The sequence below is a fragment of the Papaver somniferum genome, chromosome 8, assembly GCF_003573695.1.
Source record: "Papaver somniferum cultivar HN1 chromosome 8, ASM357369v1, whole genome shotgun sequence".
In the NCBI taxonomy this organism is placed as follows: domain Eukaryota; kingdom Viridiplantae; phylum Streptophyta; class Magnoliopsida; order Ranunculales; family Papaveraceae; genus Papaver; species Papaver somniferum.
In genome coordinates this window covers 112637117-112649333 of record NC_039365.1, presented here as the reverse complement: position 1 = coordinate 112649333, position 12217 = coordinate 112637117, and the positions used below count along the sequence as shown (strand labels likewise).

General features: G+C 36.7%; 1 protein-coding gene and 1 pseudogene across 4 annotated transcripts; both read right to left on the bottom strand.

The window, feature by feature from the left end:
• Positions 1–3883: 3883 nt before the first annotated feature.
• On the bottom strand, positions 3884–8857 carry LOC113302640 (glucose-6-phosphate 1-dehydrogenase, cytoplasmic isoform-like). 4 transcript variants are annotated; one of them, XM_026551581.1, is made up of 16 exons: positions 8436–8852; positions 7971–8010; positions 7672–7757; positions 7283–7355; positions 7009–7195; positions 6742–6899; positions 6568–6636; positions 5947–6005; positions 5769–5805; positions 5505–5576; positions 5240–5387; positions 5057–5152; positions 4867–4937; positions 4676–4791; positions 4361–4406; positions 3884–4266 (listed from the first exon to the last, which is right to left on the bottom strand). In XM_026551581.1, exons 1-16 carry the CDS (start codon positions 8558–8560, stop codon positions 4099–4101), a joined length of 1551 nt encoding a protein of 516 aa, XP_026407366.1. In that variant the 5' UTR covers positions 8561–8852; the 3' UTR covers positions 3884–4098. The 4 variants fall into 4 exon arrangements, with proteins under 4 accessions (XP_026407366.1, XP_026407367.1, XP_026407365.1 ...); XM_026551582.1 differs by lacking the exon at positions 7971–8010 and having other exon boundaries at positions 3884–4262; positions 8436–8857; XM_026551580.1 differs by lacking the exon at positions 7971–8010 and having other exon boundaries at positions 6742–6890; positions 8436–8853.
• Positions 8858–9080: 223 nt separating this feature from the next.
• On the bottom strand, positions 9081–11991 carry LOC113302641 (annotated as a pseudogene).
• Between the last annotated feature and the right edge of the window lie 226 nt (positions 11992–12217).

Genomic DNA, 12217 nt, shown 5'->3' with positions numbered 1-12217 from the left:
CTGGTGGTGAATTAGGAGGAGGAGATGGAATATGTGATGGAGGGTGTATATGAGTATATGGAATAGGTGGTGGAGCTGAAACCAAAGGGGATGGAGATGAAAATCATAGATGGATAACATGTACAACCAATTTTATTTTATTTTTAAAAAAACATAATCTGGAGACATTATATAAAGAGTTTCCAGCGGGGTATAATTAGCTAAGATATGAGTTGGAAATCTGTTGATCAAGTAATTGGCAGTCTCAAAGGCATAAGACCAATAAGAGGAAGGCATAGAAATACGATTCAATAAGGCAAGACCAGTTTCTACAATGTCCATTACTCCAAAGTATGTTATGACTATTTCTAACATGATTCCCAATATAGGTTGTAATCGGTTACACCTTGCTCCACAAAGTAGCTTGTTACCGGTTACACCTTACTTCTCGAGTTAGATTGTGATCGGTTACACCTTGATTCCCAAAGGTAGCTTGTGATCGATCATAACTAACTTCCCAATTCATCTTGTGACCGCTTATACCTTGGTTCCCAAAGTAACTTGTAATAGGTTACACCTTGATTTCCAATGTAGCTCATGACCGGTTACAACTAGCTATATTATATAAGCTATAACCGGTTATACCTCAAGTCTCAACAAAGTTAAGATAGGTTCTACCATAGTCATTTAAAAGATATTCAATGAATAGCAAGACCAATCATGATTTCCCTTTCGATTATGAAAACAAGTTCATACATCTACTTCCTTAAACTAATGTAAAGATACATAGTTTTCAAGGATGAAATCATAGCTATTCATAAAGACAACTAGATCTATTTAGAATACCACACCTTGTCAGAATAGAAGAAATATTTTTATATTCACCACCCCAATCAGTTTGCAACATTTTGATGTTAGTGCCAAAGTAATCCTCAACACAATCCTTCAATATCTAGGATGTAGAAAATATTTCTGATTTATAAGCAAGAGGATACAGCCAGGTTAACCTACTAAAGGTGTCAATGAAGCTTTCATAATACTTAAATCCATTTACAGATTCCACTGGAGAACACCAAATTTCATAATGGATGAGATCCAAAGGACCATAAACATCTTTATTGATTGAACTATGAAAGGGTAGCGTATGGGATTTCGACAACTGACACTCACTACAAACTGAATGACTCAAATGAATTGAAATAAACTCATCCACTACCGATAAGATGTGCTTAAAAGTCCTGTAGGATGGATGACCAAGTCCCTTATGCTAATCACCAGATGTAGTAGCAGTAAAGACAAAAGCTTTAAAGGATAGTGAATCAAAGTTGAGATCAAGGTAGTCAATGTCGATTGTATCGGCCGATATTATAGGTTTTTATCGTATATCGGAAAAAAACTGTACGATATCTAAAATATCGGCGATACAAGAACGATAAAAACGCTCGTATCGGCCGATACAAACTGATATATCGGGATCACCTGTACACTGATAATATCGGCAAGAGTAATTTGGTAGAATAAATTATTTATTTATTAAAATTTATAAACAGAACCTTTCCTCCTAATTATATTCTTCCTCTATACCTTTGAAAACTCAATCTGATCCAGTAATGATCTTGGAATATAATTGAATTTGTACAGTGAAGCTTTTAATCTTGAGAACTAATGCATCATATGACACCAAAAATTTCAGATTGAAAAATTTATAAATATTTAAAATTCTTGGTCTTAATGATGTATCACCTGTAAAGACCGATATAATCTTTTGTATAGGTGTATCGGACCGAGCCAATACGATACTGATACACGATATTAACTACTTTGGTTGAGATCATACAAATCATTCTTAACACTTCCTTGTAGAAACTTCTTGTGTCTTTGAAGGTCCTTAGCATAGAAATAAGAAAGATGAAACTCAAAGTAACAATGATTATCTCTTGTGCATTAAAAAACAGAAAACATCTTTCTAAAGATATCAGGTACATGTTGTACATTATTCATAAGAAAATTAGAGTTGCCAGAAATAAGATGAGAAGTACCAATATGATTAATGGGCAAACCTGTATTATTTCTAACTCTCACTTGCTCAACACCTTGAAATTCATATTGTAAGTTGAGACTACTCAAATCATTAGTAATATGATGAGTAGCTCCAGAATCTGGTGTCCAACTCTCACCACCAACAGGAGCAGCAGATGAATTGTAATCATCATTGTAAACTGCATACACATCAGGATCTGGATTCCAATATTCATCATAAGAATTGTCATAGTAACCATCATCGAAATAGACATTGGTGGCTTGAGGATAGTCAGAAACACTTTTTTTGTACCGAAATCTGCAATCAAGTGTTGTATGACCAGATTTAATGCGTATATGGCAAACAACATGTGATTGTGAGTGGGGAAGGAAATTAGAATGTCTAGAATTATAACCACTACAAAACCAACCACGATCAAACCTTCCTCCTCGATAACTACTATATGCACCACCAGGAGATCTAAAATTTGGAAAATATCGACCGACACCACCAGCACAAGCTCGAAAATTGAATCCACCAGCAGAATGCCAATCAGAAGGTGCTCTATAATGAGAATTAGATGAAAATTTGGAGGAACTACATAGATCTGGTGTGGTACTGGTGTTTCGAGCATATTAGATGCAATTGGAACATCAAATGGAGATTCAACAATTTGATGTTCTGCACTTAAAAGTAAGCTGAGAAGATCATTAGAGGTAATAGACTCTAAGCTTTTAAGTTGTTGAGTAATATAGATGTGCGGAAAGCGTCGATAATCCATTCAAGATATGAAAAACTAGATCTTCATCAAGAACATAACGACTTACTTGAGAACGTTGGTGAGCGATAGACTTAGCATGATTGAAATAAGTTTGCATGGATTCATTTCCTTTGCGAAGATGTTGCAAGTCATTCTTGAGTTGCATAAGTCGAGATTTGACTGAAGAATTATAATTATCCTCCAAGGTTTGCCAAGCATTCAAAGAAGCGGTACAACCGAGAACAAAAAAATGAGTTCCATCATATAAACATGAGATAAGCCATAAAAGAAGAAGTTGATATTGATGAATCCACTATAAGTTATCTAGATTTTCTATCGGAGCTTGTGTAGTTGGATCTAGAATAAATTCAGGAAGCTTAGGTGTAGATCCATCTACATATTTGTACAAATCAAAACTTCTTATACAAAGGAACAATCTGAGACTTTCATAACACAAAATTTGTAGAATTAACCTTTGCTGGAGGAGAAATACTGAGTTTTAATGGAGTTGAAGAAGCAAATCTTGATGTATTCAACATTGAATGATGAATCTTAGTAAGATCGGTAAAGATCTTGAAATTTGTAAAGAAACGGATAAAGATTGAAAACAATTTCTGGTTTTAGGTTTTGGAAATCAGAGATGGCTCTGATACCATATCAAAAGCACCAAGTCGGTGGACAAGGGCTTTGATCTTCTTTACTGAATATCATAGAAGGACAAGTTCATATTTATATATGAAAACGAGAAAGACTCGGTGAACAAGACTAACCCTTGAGCAAATATCAGATGTAATAAGACCAACACTCTTCTTAAACTACTCAATACACTGCTCAAAGAAAGACATAAAGAAACAACCAACTGCAACAATTTGAGACTTCATAGCCATAAGAAACGACGACTGCAACAATACGAGACTTGAGAGCCATAGAAACGACCAACTGCAATTTAGATTTCTAATCACTGCAACCAAAGTAAAAAACACTGTACTGCATTTGGTCTTTCACAAACTATGGATGCCCAATTGTATGGAACACTTTCATGGAATTGTTCCATACCATGCTTGCTTTCATAACTAGGTTTAAAAGAAGTTGGAATTTAAAAGAGCAACAGAAATCTCACATCATAGTGTCAATTTATTTTTCTTTAGATTAACTTTAACTAACAAGTACACAACAGTATACATGTCATACATACTAGATTAGGTATCTGAACTAAACATACATTAAGACCTGACATTGAGAATTCAATCGGCGTGATATATGTATGACACCCTTCATCACAGTTTTTATTAGCACTCATCTAGTAAAAGATTATTGCTATTACCACGTTGTTCTAAATCTATAAATTTGGTTGAACCCATTTATAACCGTGTGTTTGCATATAACCAGCTTTTGCTAGAAGCTCATCTGCTTCTACTGGCCCTCGGCTACCTTGCTTGTACAGAATTGGTTTCAGTTTTCCATCATCAATGCGATGTAGCATCGGGGTGAATATCTCCCAAGCTTCCTGATGATTGACGTGATCAAATTTATCAGTTTGGCATTTCTTACATCATGTAATGCAATCACACTCGAAATGCACAGAGTTGTAGTATACCAACCTTCAATTCATCCCTACGTACAAAATGCTGCTGATCCCCTCTTATCCTACAACAACAAAAAAGTGCGTTAAATCAGTCGTAGTAGTATGTGGTAAGTATTCCCGCCTGTCACGCAGGTGACCCAGGTTCGTTACCCAGCAGCGGCATAACATAACCTTTAAGAAAAAAAAATGCGTCTCAGTATCTTCCTCCCCTTGTTCTTTTTTCTTTCTTTTTTTTTGTTGTTATTTCTTTACCCTTTTAAGTTGCAGTTTTGGTACGATTTATGCAATGCAGTTTTGGTACTATGCAATATATGTAGTAAAAGAATCATACGTATCGAGAATCAAGCGCTCATAAGCCTCTGGAATCTGTACTCCTTGATACCGTTGTTGGTAAGATAAGTCTAATTCGCTTTGAGTTGTTGACATCTCTAGTCCTGGTTGTTTCACCTGTGAGAAAATATGATTTAGACTGACAGCCGATTAGAAGATTGCAGACAGATCAAGAGAGATTAAACAACTTACTGTTAACTTCATGTACATGGCCTCTGAAGGTTGCAGGCGTATGACGAACTCATTTCTTCCTTGTTTTTTACCTGTCCCATGTACAAATCGGAAATTTCCTTGAGAAAAAGAGAGAATAATAAAACATAAGAGTGCATTCATCCCGTGGATGCCAGAGGTTAAAATGCACGACGACCAATCCAATTCATACATTTAAAGATGTCCCCAGGAACCTCCTTAAACTGAACTCGGATTTCGGCTTTCCTTGAATTCAAAGCCTTTCCTGCCTTAAGTACAAAAGGTACACCTGCACATGGGTTTTCACAATTATGAGAAACGAAAGTGTATTGACTGGCACTTCCTATTAGCAGAAATGCAGACAATTTTATCACACCTTCCCATCTTTCATTGTGTATTCGCAAAACTACCGTTGCAAATGTTGGGGTATTTGAGTCATTTGGAACGGTTGGGTCATCTTTATAGCCTTCGTACTGCCCAAGGACAACTTCTTCATCTTTAATGGGTACAACTGACTGGAGAACCTGGAATTTTAAAAAAATAGTAATACACGTGATGGTTTGCCATACAGTAGAAGAAAACAAGAAAAACATACAGGTAATATTATTATTCAATATAACAGAATGAATCTAGACTAGTACCTTCACTTTCTCATCGCGTATGTGTTCTGGTGTAAGAGAAACGGGTTTCTCCATTGCGACCAAGCAGAGAACCTAAAGTAGTTCGTGACAAAATTATACCAAAACTCAAAAGTCTTAACTGAAACACAATGATATATCTTCTGTTGCAGGAGTTCGAACAATATCATTTGAGCATGATTATAACATTTGAGAAAAACAAAAATTGGTAATCCTACAAAAGTTAATTACTTTGAAGTAAGTTTGACTAGTTTGAAATGAAAGTACCTGTATCAGATGATTCTGAATGATATCCCGAATGATTCTGCAAATTTATATATTCTTTTTGAGAAATAATGTAAGCATGTAAGATTGAAATATGATCTTGATGTCATATGCAAGATACAATCATCATATAACATAAATTTCCAATTTTGATACAGTTAGTAGCTTCATTCACACATACCCATACTCGTCAAAATATCCACCTCGTCCTTCAGTTCCAAAATCTTCTCTGAATACAATCTACATAAGTTAAGATAAATTTGAAACAAGCAGTAATTTGATCTTTGTAGGAAGCAGCTGAAAAATACTTCTGGTTCAAGTTGCTAAAAATGATTAGCCTGTGTACATTCGAGAGTTGAGCAAAGACCTTGACGCAGTACAGCAAAGTCACAACAATTGCCACCAAGACAGAGATAACAAGAGGCGCATATAAGATATGTAGTAAGCTTATTTCAGACGAAATAAAGATCAACGCTACTCTATGTCAATAATCATACATGACTTAAAGCCTCTTATATACCCATCTCCCAGATATTGAGAAGCTCTTTAAGCGATCATATAGTCGCTAATAGGCAAGAATCCAAAACCACTTAACCTATGCTGCACACTTGAGCTCTCTCCAAGGAGAGGTGAACCAATTATAATTTATAAGACATACTAACCATTAATATAGGTGCAATTAAGCAAGATTCTAGCTGAATCTCGTTAATACTAATTTATATGAACACCGATTACATCCAAATATTATCCAATATATTTCCGGTACAGAGATTTTAGCAAGGGTTTCGGTGGAGAAACTCACCTGTATACTATCGATGTTATCACGGTTCCAGAGGGGGTAAAAGAAGCGATTTGCAAAGCGAAGCACTAACTGCCAATTCGGATAGGTCATATTGAAGGTTAGGTATGGATTGGAGGAGATATATATGTCTTGAGGGAAAATAAAGATGGCTTGAACTCCAGTGGAAAACATTACCAGATTCTGAACCAACTCTTTTCCTAGGTAGTGATCAATACGATAAATCTGTTCTTCACCAAATAATTCCCCAATCTGGCCACTAAGAGCCTCTGCAGACTTCAAATCCTTGCCAAATGGCTTTTCAACGACAATCCGCGTCCAGCCGCCTAAATCAGCTGAAAAGAATTAACTAATGTATTGTGAAAAATATATCCCTGAAATTTGATAAATCGAAAGACATGATCTAGTAACAGGAAGGTTTGTTCAAACCAAAATGTAACCTACACTTATTCATGCAGAAGAGTTTGATCATTCTGCAGACAGATGGATATACTGAAGGTGGAAGTGCAAGATAAAACAGTCGCCTGGATGATCCATCTTGAGTATTCTTAGAGACTTCATGCTCATAAATTGCCGTATCCAACAACCGAAAACCCTCTTCGCCATCATAGGCACCACTGATGTACTTGACCTACAAGACATGATTACTGAAATCATAAGATAAGACACGGTCTCATTTCTCATTAGTGATAAAAAGTTGAATAAGCACCATACTTACCAGTTGCAGAAACTTAGCTGCATCTTCTGATTCCCCAGAACCAGAGGAAGAATTCTTGCTCTGAAGTAAGTGCCTGCATGTTCACAAAGAAATAAATCTCGTGTCCTTACCATGCACATCAATACTAATTAGTGAACTTGATACAGGAAACATATTTATCATAAGAATTTAAAAAGTTCATTAGGGGTGCTAAAATAAGTAAAAAAACAGAAAGGGGAGTTAGAGAAAGCAACGAGCTGAGTGTCTTCCTACTCCAAAGAGTCCAATATCTAAGCTAACATAAGACACTTTCAAACATCTTTCAATACTATGCCAATTACTTGTCAAACAGGGACAATAAACTAACAGGGACAATTACTTTTCAATACTAACAGGGACAATAAACTAACCCGCGGATCCTGTCTCTTAACTCATCATCTGAAATCTTGGTTCGTGCATATCCAAATATATGAACTTCATTTGATTGTAGAAATCCCTGAATACACCCGCAAATCATTAGTACATCAATGAACAAATCTTCTAATAACATGGGGAGAGTCTAACAGCTATAAAGATGTTTATCAGTAAAATAGAATAATGCATTGGTTACATCCCCTGTATCCCCCTACTCTAAACAAAGTGTAAAGCAACATCCGGAATTCGCTATTCGTTTAAGCCTTCAAAATTTATAGTTACTGAATACTTTTACCATTAAGCTTTTGCATACACCACAGAAACCACGACAGCGCCTGAAACGAACAGGAACATGTCACACTAATGTGCACACGTACTTTTGCAAATGCACCATAAAATAATCAATTGATGACAACAATTGAAAGTGCTGACGAGCGGTGCTAGCACGTGGTTCCCTCAAGGGAGATGCACGGTGCAGCTCCCTCGTCAAGGGATGTGATTATAAGCACGAGAGTAGTGAGACATTCCTATTCCACACAATTAGCATATAAGACAGCGTAGTGCTGCATCGTGCATCTCCCTTAGAAAGCTGCTCCATAAACAGTTTCATGGACACATTTCATCTAGAGATATATCACTATAAGCACTTTGTTATAATTCTCATTTATGAAACTGTAAACACCTAAATTCGGGAATTACTGCAAGTAACAAATCCCATTTTCAAAATCAAAAGAAAGAAAGATAAGATATAATACAGAACCTGTTGGTAGAGATTGAACAGAGCAGGAAAAGTTTTCTTCTTAGCAAGATCACCAGAAGCACCAAGAACAATAATTGAGAGAGACCCAGTTTCGGAAACATTGGTATTATCAAGGGAGGGGTCATCTCCTTCTGATGACACAGAAGATCTTCTTCCTTCTGTAGATGACCTATTAGATTCCATTGCAAAACCAATAAGTTCTTTTCTGAAGCTAATTTCAACAAACTGAGATTTGTTAGGGTTTCCACCGGTTTCCGATTAGAATCAGAATTTGATCCTCAATAAAATGGAAACTTAACAAGATTTCTTTTTAGGATCACAAAATGGATCTAGAGCGGAATTGGAATAAAAACAAACTTTAAGAAGATATTTTCTTTGGTGGCATTTTCTGATATGTGGTGACATGACATAGGATATCATTGTTTAGCACCGCATGTTTAATGTAGTGGCTGTACTGTAGTCCTATTCCATTGACACATGTCTAGAGCACTTAAAGTTTGTCAAAGGTATTCGTATTCATGGCGTTGCCGTTTTAAGAAGGAATGTACTTTTTTGGTGACCCAAACGAACATTATACAGAAACTGTATTTTAAGATGGCTTAAAATCATGATAGGGTATCGATTCTTCATGGAGATCAGATAAGATTTACATCTTCCTCCCCATTGTTGTACAATGGGAGAGCAATGAAGAACAAATGAAGAAATAGATTTCAAGGAAGAAGAATCTAGAGATTAAAAATCGTACATTACATGACATAATCAAACCATAAACTGAAAGAACAAAAAACTGGCTCGCAAAGAATTAATAAAAAAAAAAAGAAATTGAACAAATAAACAGTTATTCTAATTCGGGCAATAAATGTTTCTTGATCATCAGATGTTATTTTTTATTTTTCTTGCAAAGATCTTTCACCCATTTCAGGCCAAATTTCTTTGAACTCGACTTGTCCTTGGACCCATCTTTTCCCTTCTTATTTTCATCTTCAGACTTTGCAGGTGGTGGTGGGTCTGGGCAGTTATCCCACTGGTCTGCCCACGACAAACCACCGTACATGCCTCACTTGTTAACTTTCTGTTCTTTTACCTTCTTCGTGCCGGAATGCTGGAAGGAGAACCTATTTGGAATTCTCAAATTCTTGCCCAGAAACTCATATGTTTTCAGTTTGTCTTTGCTTCATTTCTAGATGTGTATCTTTAGAAACCTGTCTTTTAATGGTCAGATTAACTGAAAGTTGCCAAAAAAAAAAATGATACAGAGGTTCTACAGAAAATAGAAAATTATGGCCCTTGTTTCCCAACCAACTTCTGTTTGTAGGTTTTAACCAATTTATCAGTTATCATGTCTATCCTTCGGTTTCAATTGCTCTGTACTTCATTCATTCCTATTCAAGATTCTTTTATATCATTTCTATCCTCTGGTTTCAATTTCTTGGCCTATCCATCTAGAATTAACAAAATCTGAATAGCATTTTCATAGAGAACACATCTGATGGGTTGTATTTTGGTAAGAAGTTACTTGAGACACAACATAAAATGTAAGCGTGACAATATAGTATACAGTGCCATGAACTTAAAGATTGGCAGGACTTAAAAATACACCAAAGGGATTTGTTAAAGAATGGAATATCACCTATTCATACATTCTTTTGGAGTTGGAATTTCGTAAACCTATAATGAGATTATACCTGCCCTGTGCAATACAGATGTCGTTGAAAGATGTTGGCTGAATAACAAAAGTAATGAAATGAGCCCTTACCAATCATTCAGCTATATCATTTTGGTTTGAAAAAGTTGATCTCACCAGCAATCTCCCTACATAGCAATTCCGATTCTGCAGCTAGTTTCAAGCTTTTAACAATCATCAATCCAGTTTGCCTATGTGTTGAAGACGGCTCGTAAACTTTAACATCCTGCTCTTTCCCAAGCAACAAAAGTTCTCTGGCAGGAATTACATTTTCCCACCAAAACTCCTGTAGGATCCCAGTCATCAACTGCCAGTATTGCCGATCGCGATGTACGCGGAAAATGGTGCTTCCGTTTTGAGTCCAGCAGTACAAGTCAACCCAATCTCTATCCAGGACCTCCATTTGACCCTGCACCTGAGGCATGTAATAGAAGGGGAGTGTTGACCAGGGTAGAGCCAGCTCAGGCTTTCCCTTGTTATACGGACACTTCACCTCTAATATCCACCATCTGTGGAGGACCCAAGTAATCCATCGGGGGAGGCACCTACCCATCCAAACTGCTCCTCTGTATGTGTAGCAAAGCCTAACAAGTCAACTTCTCGACCTGTTATACTTTTGTAACGTTCAATTGCTACAGGCTCATTAACAACACCCCAATTCATGCAAGCCCTTGCGGCAGCGGTGAATGAATCGGTATCTGGTGAAAAGACCTTCTCGTGCCAGAGCTCGGAACGACGATTTCCTTTCCAAAAGCCCAAAGCCGTACTAAACGTGCTTGCTGTCAGCTTATCTTTCCGTAGGGCAAACCATTCCTCGGACTTCTGGAACACATTGGACTGGTTTAGTTCACATGTAATAGCCGCTGAAAGAAATCCTGATCTTGAGGAAGCCGTTGTTGAGGTAGCAGAGGGATAAGGCCGGGTGATTCGACCACGAAATCTCAATCTAGAGGCCAAAGGTAGAATTGCTCTTGGGTGGAGTACTGGATACCGACTTATGCAGGCACATGTCATTGTGGAAAAAAGGTTTGGAATGATGCAAGGTCACCCTGTGCAAGTTATGAGTTTATTAAAACCACAAGGTGCAGAAGAAAAAGCATTTAACCAGACTGTGTAACAGTATAACTAAAGGAAAATCTGAAAGACTGAAAACAATCCATTTAACAGTCAACCAGAATCCGTATAGTAAGCATAGCCACTTCCCTTCACCTTTAAGAACCAAACAGACCAATTGGACAAACTGAACATAATCTCTTGACAATACATCAAACTGAATTGGCCTAAGATAAAAACGTTTACGAGCTAAATGAAGTCAACACATAGAAACACAACCCTATAACAACTAGAGATAGAGATAAGACAGTCGATTAAAATTCTTTGCAGTTTTCCAATTCGCATTCACTACTCAGTATAGAATCCAGAATTACCAGATTTATTACCAAAGCTAAACCTAAGAAATTCGGGTCGCAGATAACATTGTAACTAAAATGTAGCTACTTAACCTTTTGGTTGATAACATCAAACTTACGAAAATTAAAAAAGATATCCCCTAAAAACCTATATCTTCTAAGTTTTCTGATCAACTTCAGATGTTAATAGATAAATCTAAATAACCAAATCAATCGAATAAAATTTCAATATGTTGGTAAGTTCTTACCTATGACTTTGTAAGCTTTGATTCTTCTTCTATGAGGAGGTTTACTGAGTTTAACCAGGAAATGAACTACTGTATTACATAAGTCTGGTGAAAATGTTAGGGTTCTGAGTGAAATTTAGGGTTTATTATTGAAATCCTATCCAGAGAACATTTTCGTTTCCCTTTTTCAAGAGAAGAATAAGTAAATGTCGAGGGTTTTAGGTTCAAAATGAATGGACTTTGTACGAAGCCGAAGCGGTTCTCAAAACCCCTGGCCTTAAGTATATAATCAGTACCCGTTAGGGTCGGGTTTCCGGTTTGTGTACAAATCCATTACTGACCGAGTGACACAACCTAAATTTTAGATAGGATTACGTCTAATCAGAGCATCTCCAACACAAGGGCAAAGGTCTTAAAAATGTAGTCAATCTCGGATTTCGGTCTGTCTCTGCCTGGAGCGAG

Bases quoted from the DNA above. Each gene is read 5' to 3' on its own strand.
- LOC113302640 (XM_026551579.1), bottom strand. From the start codon at position 8,618: ATGGAATCTAATAGGTCATCTACAGAAGGAAGAAGATCTTCTGTGTCA. The intron at 7,196-7,282 runs GTAAGTATGGTG...CATGTCTTGTAG, and splicing joins CAGCTAAGTTTCTGCAACTG to GTCAAGTACATCAGTGGTGC. The intron at 6,900-7,008 runs GTAGGTTACATT...AATTCTTTTCAG, and splicing joins ACTCTTCTGCATGAATAAGT to CTGATTTAGGCGGCTGGACG.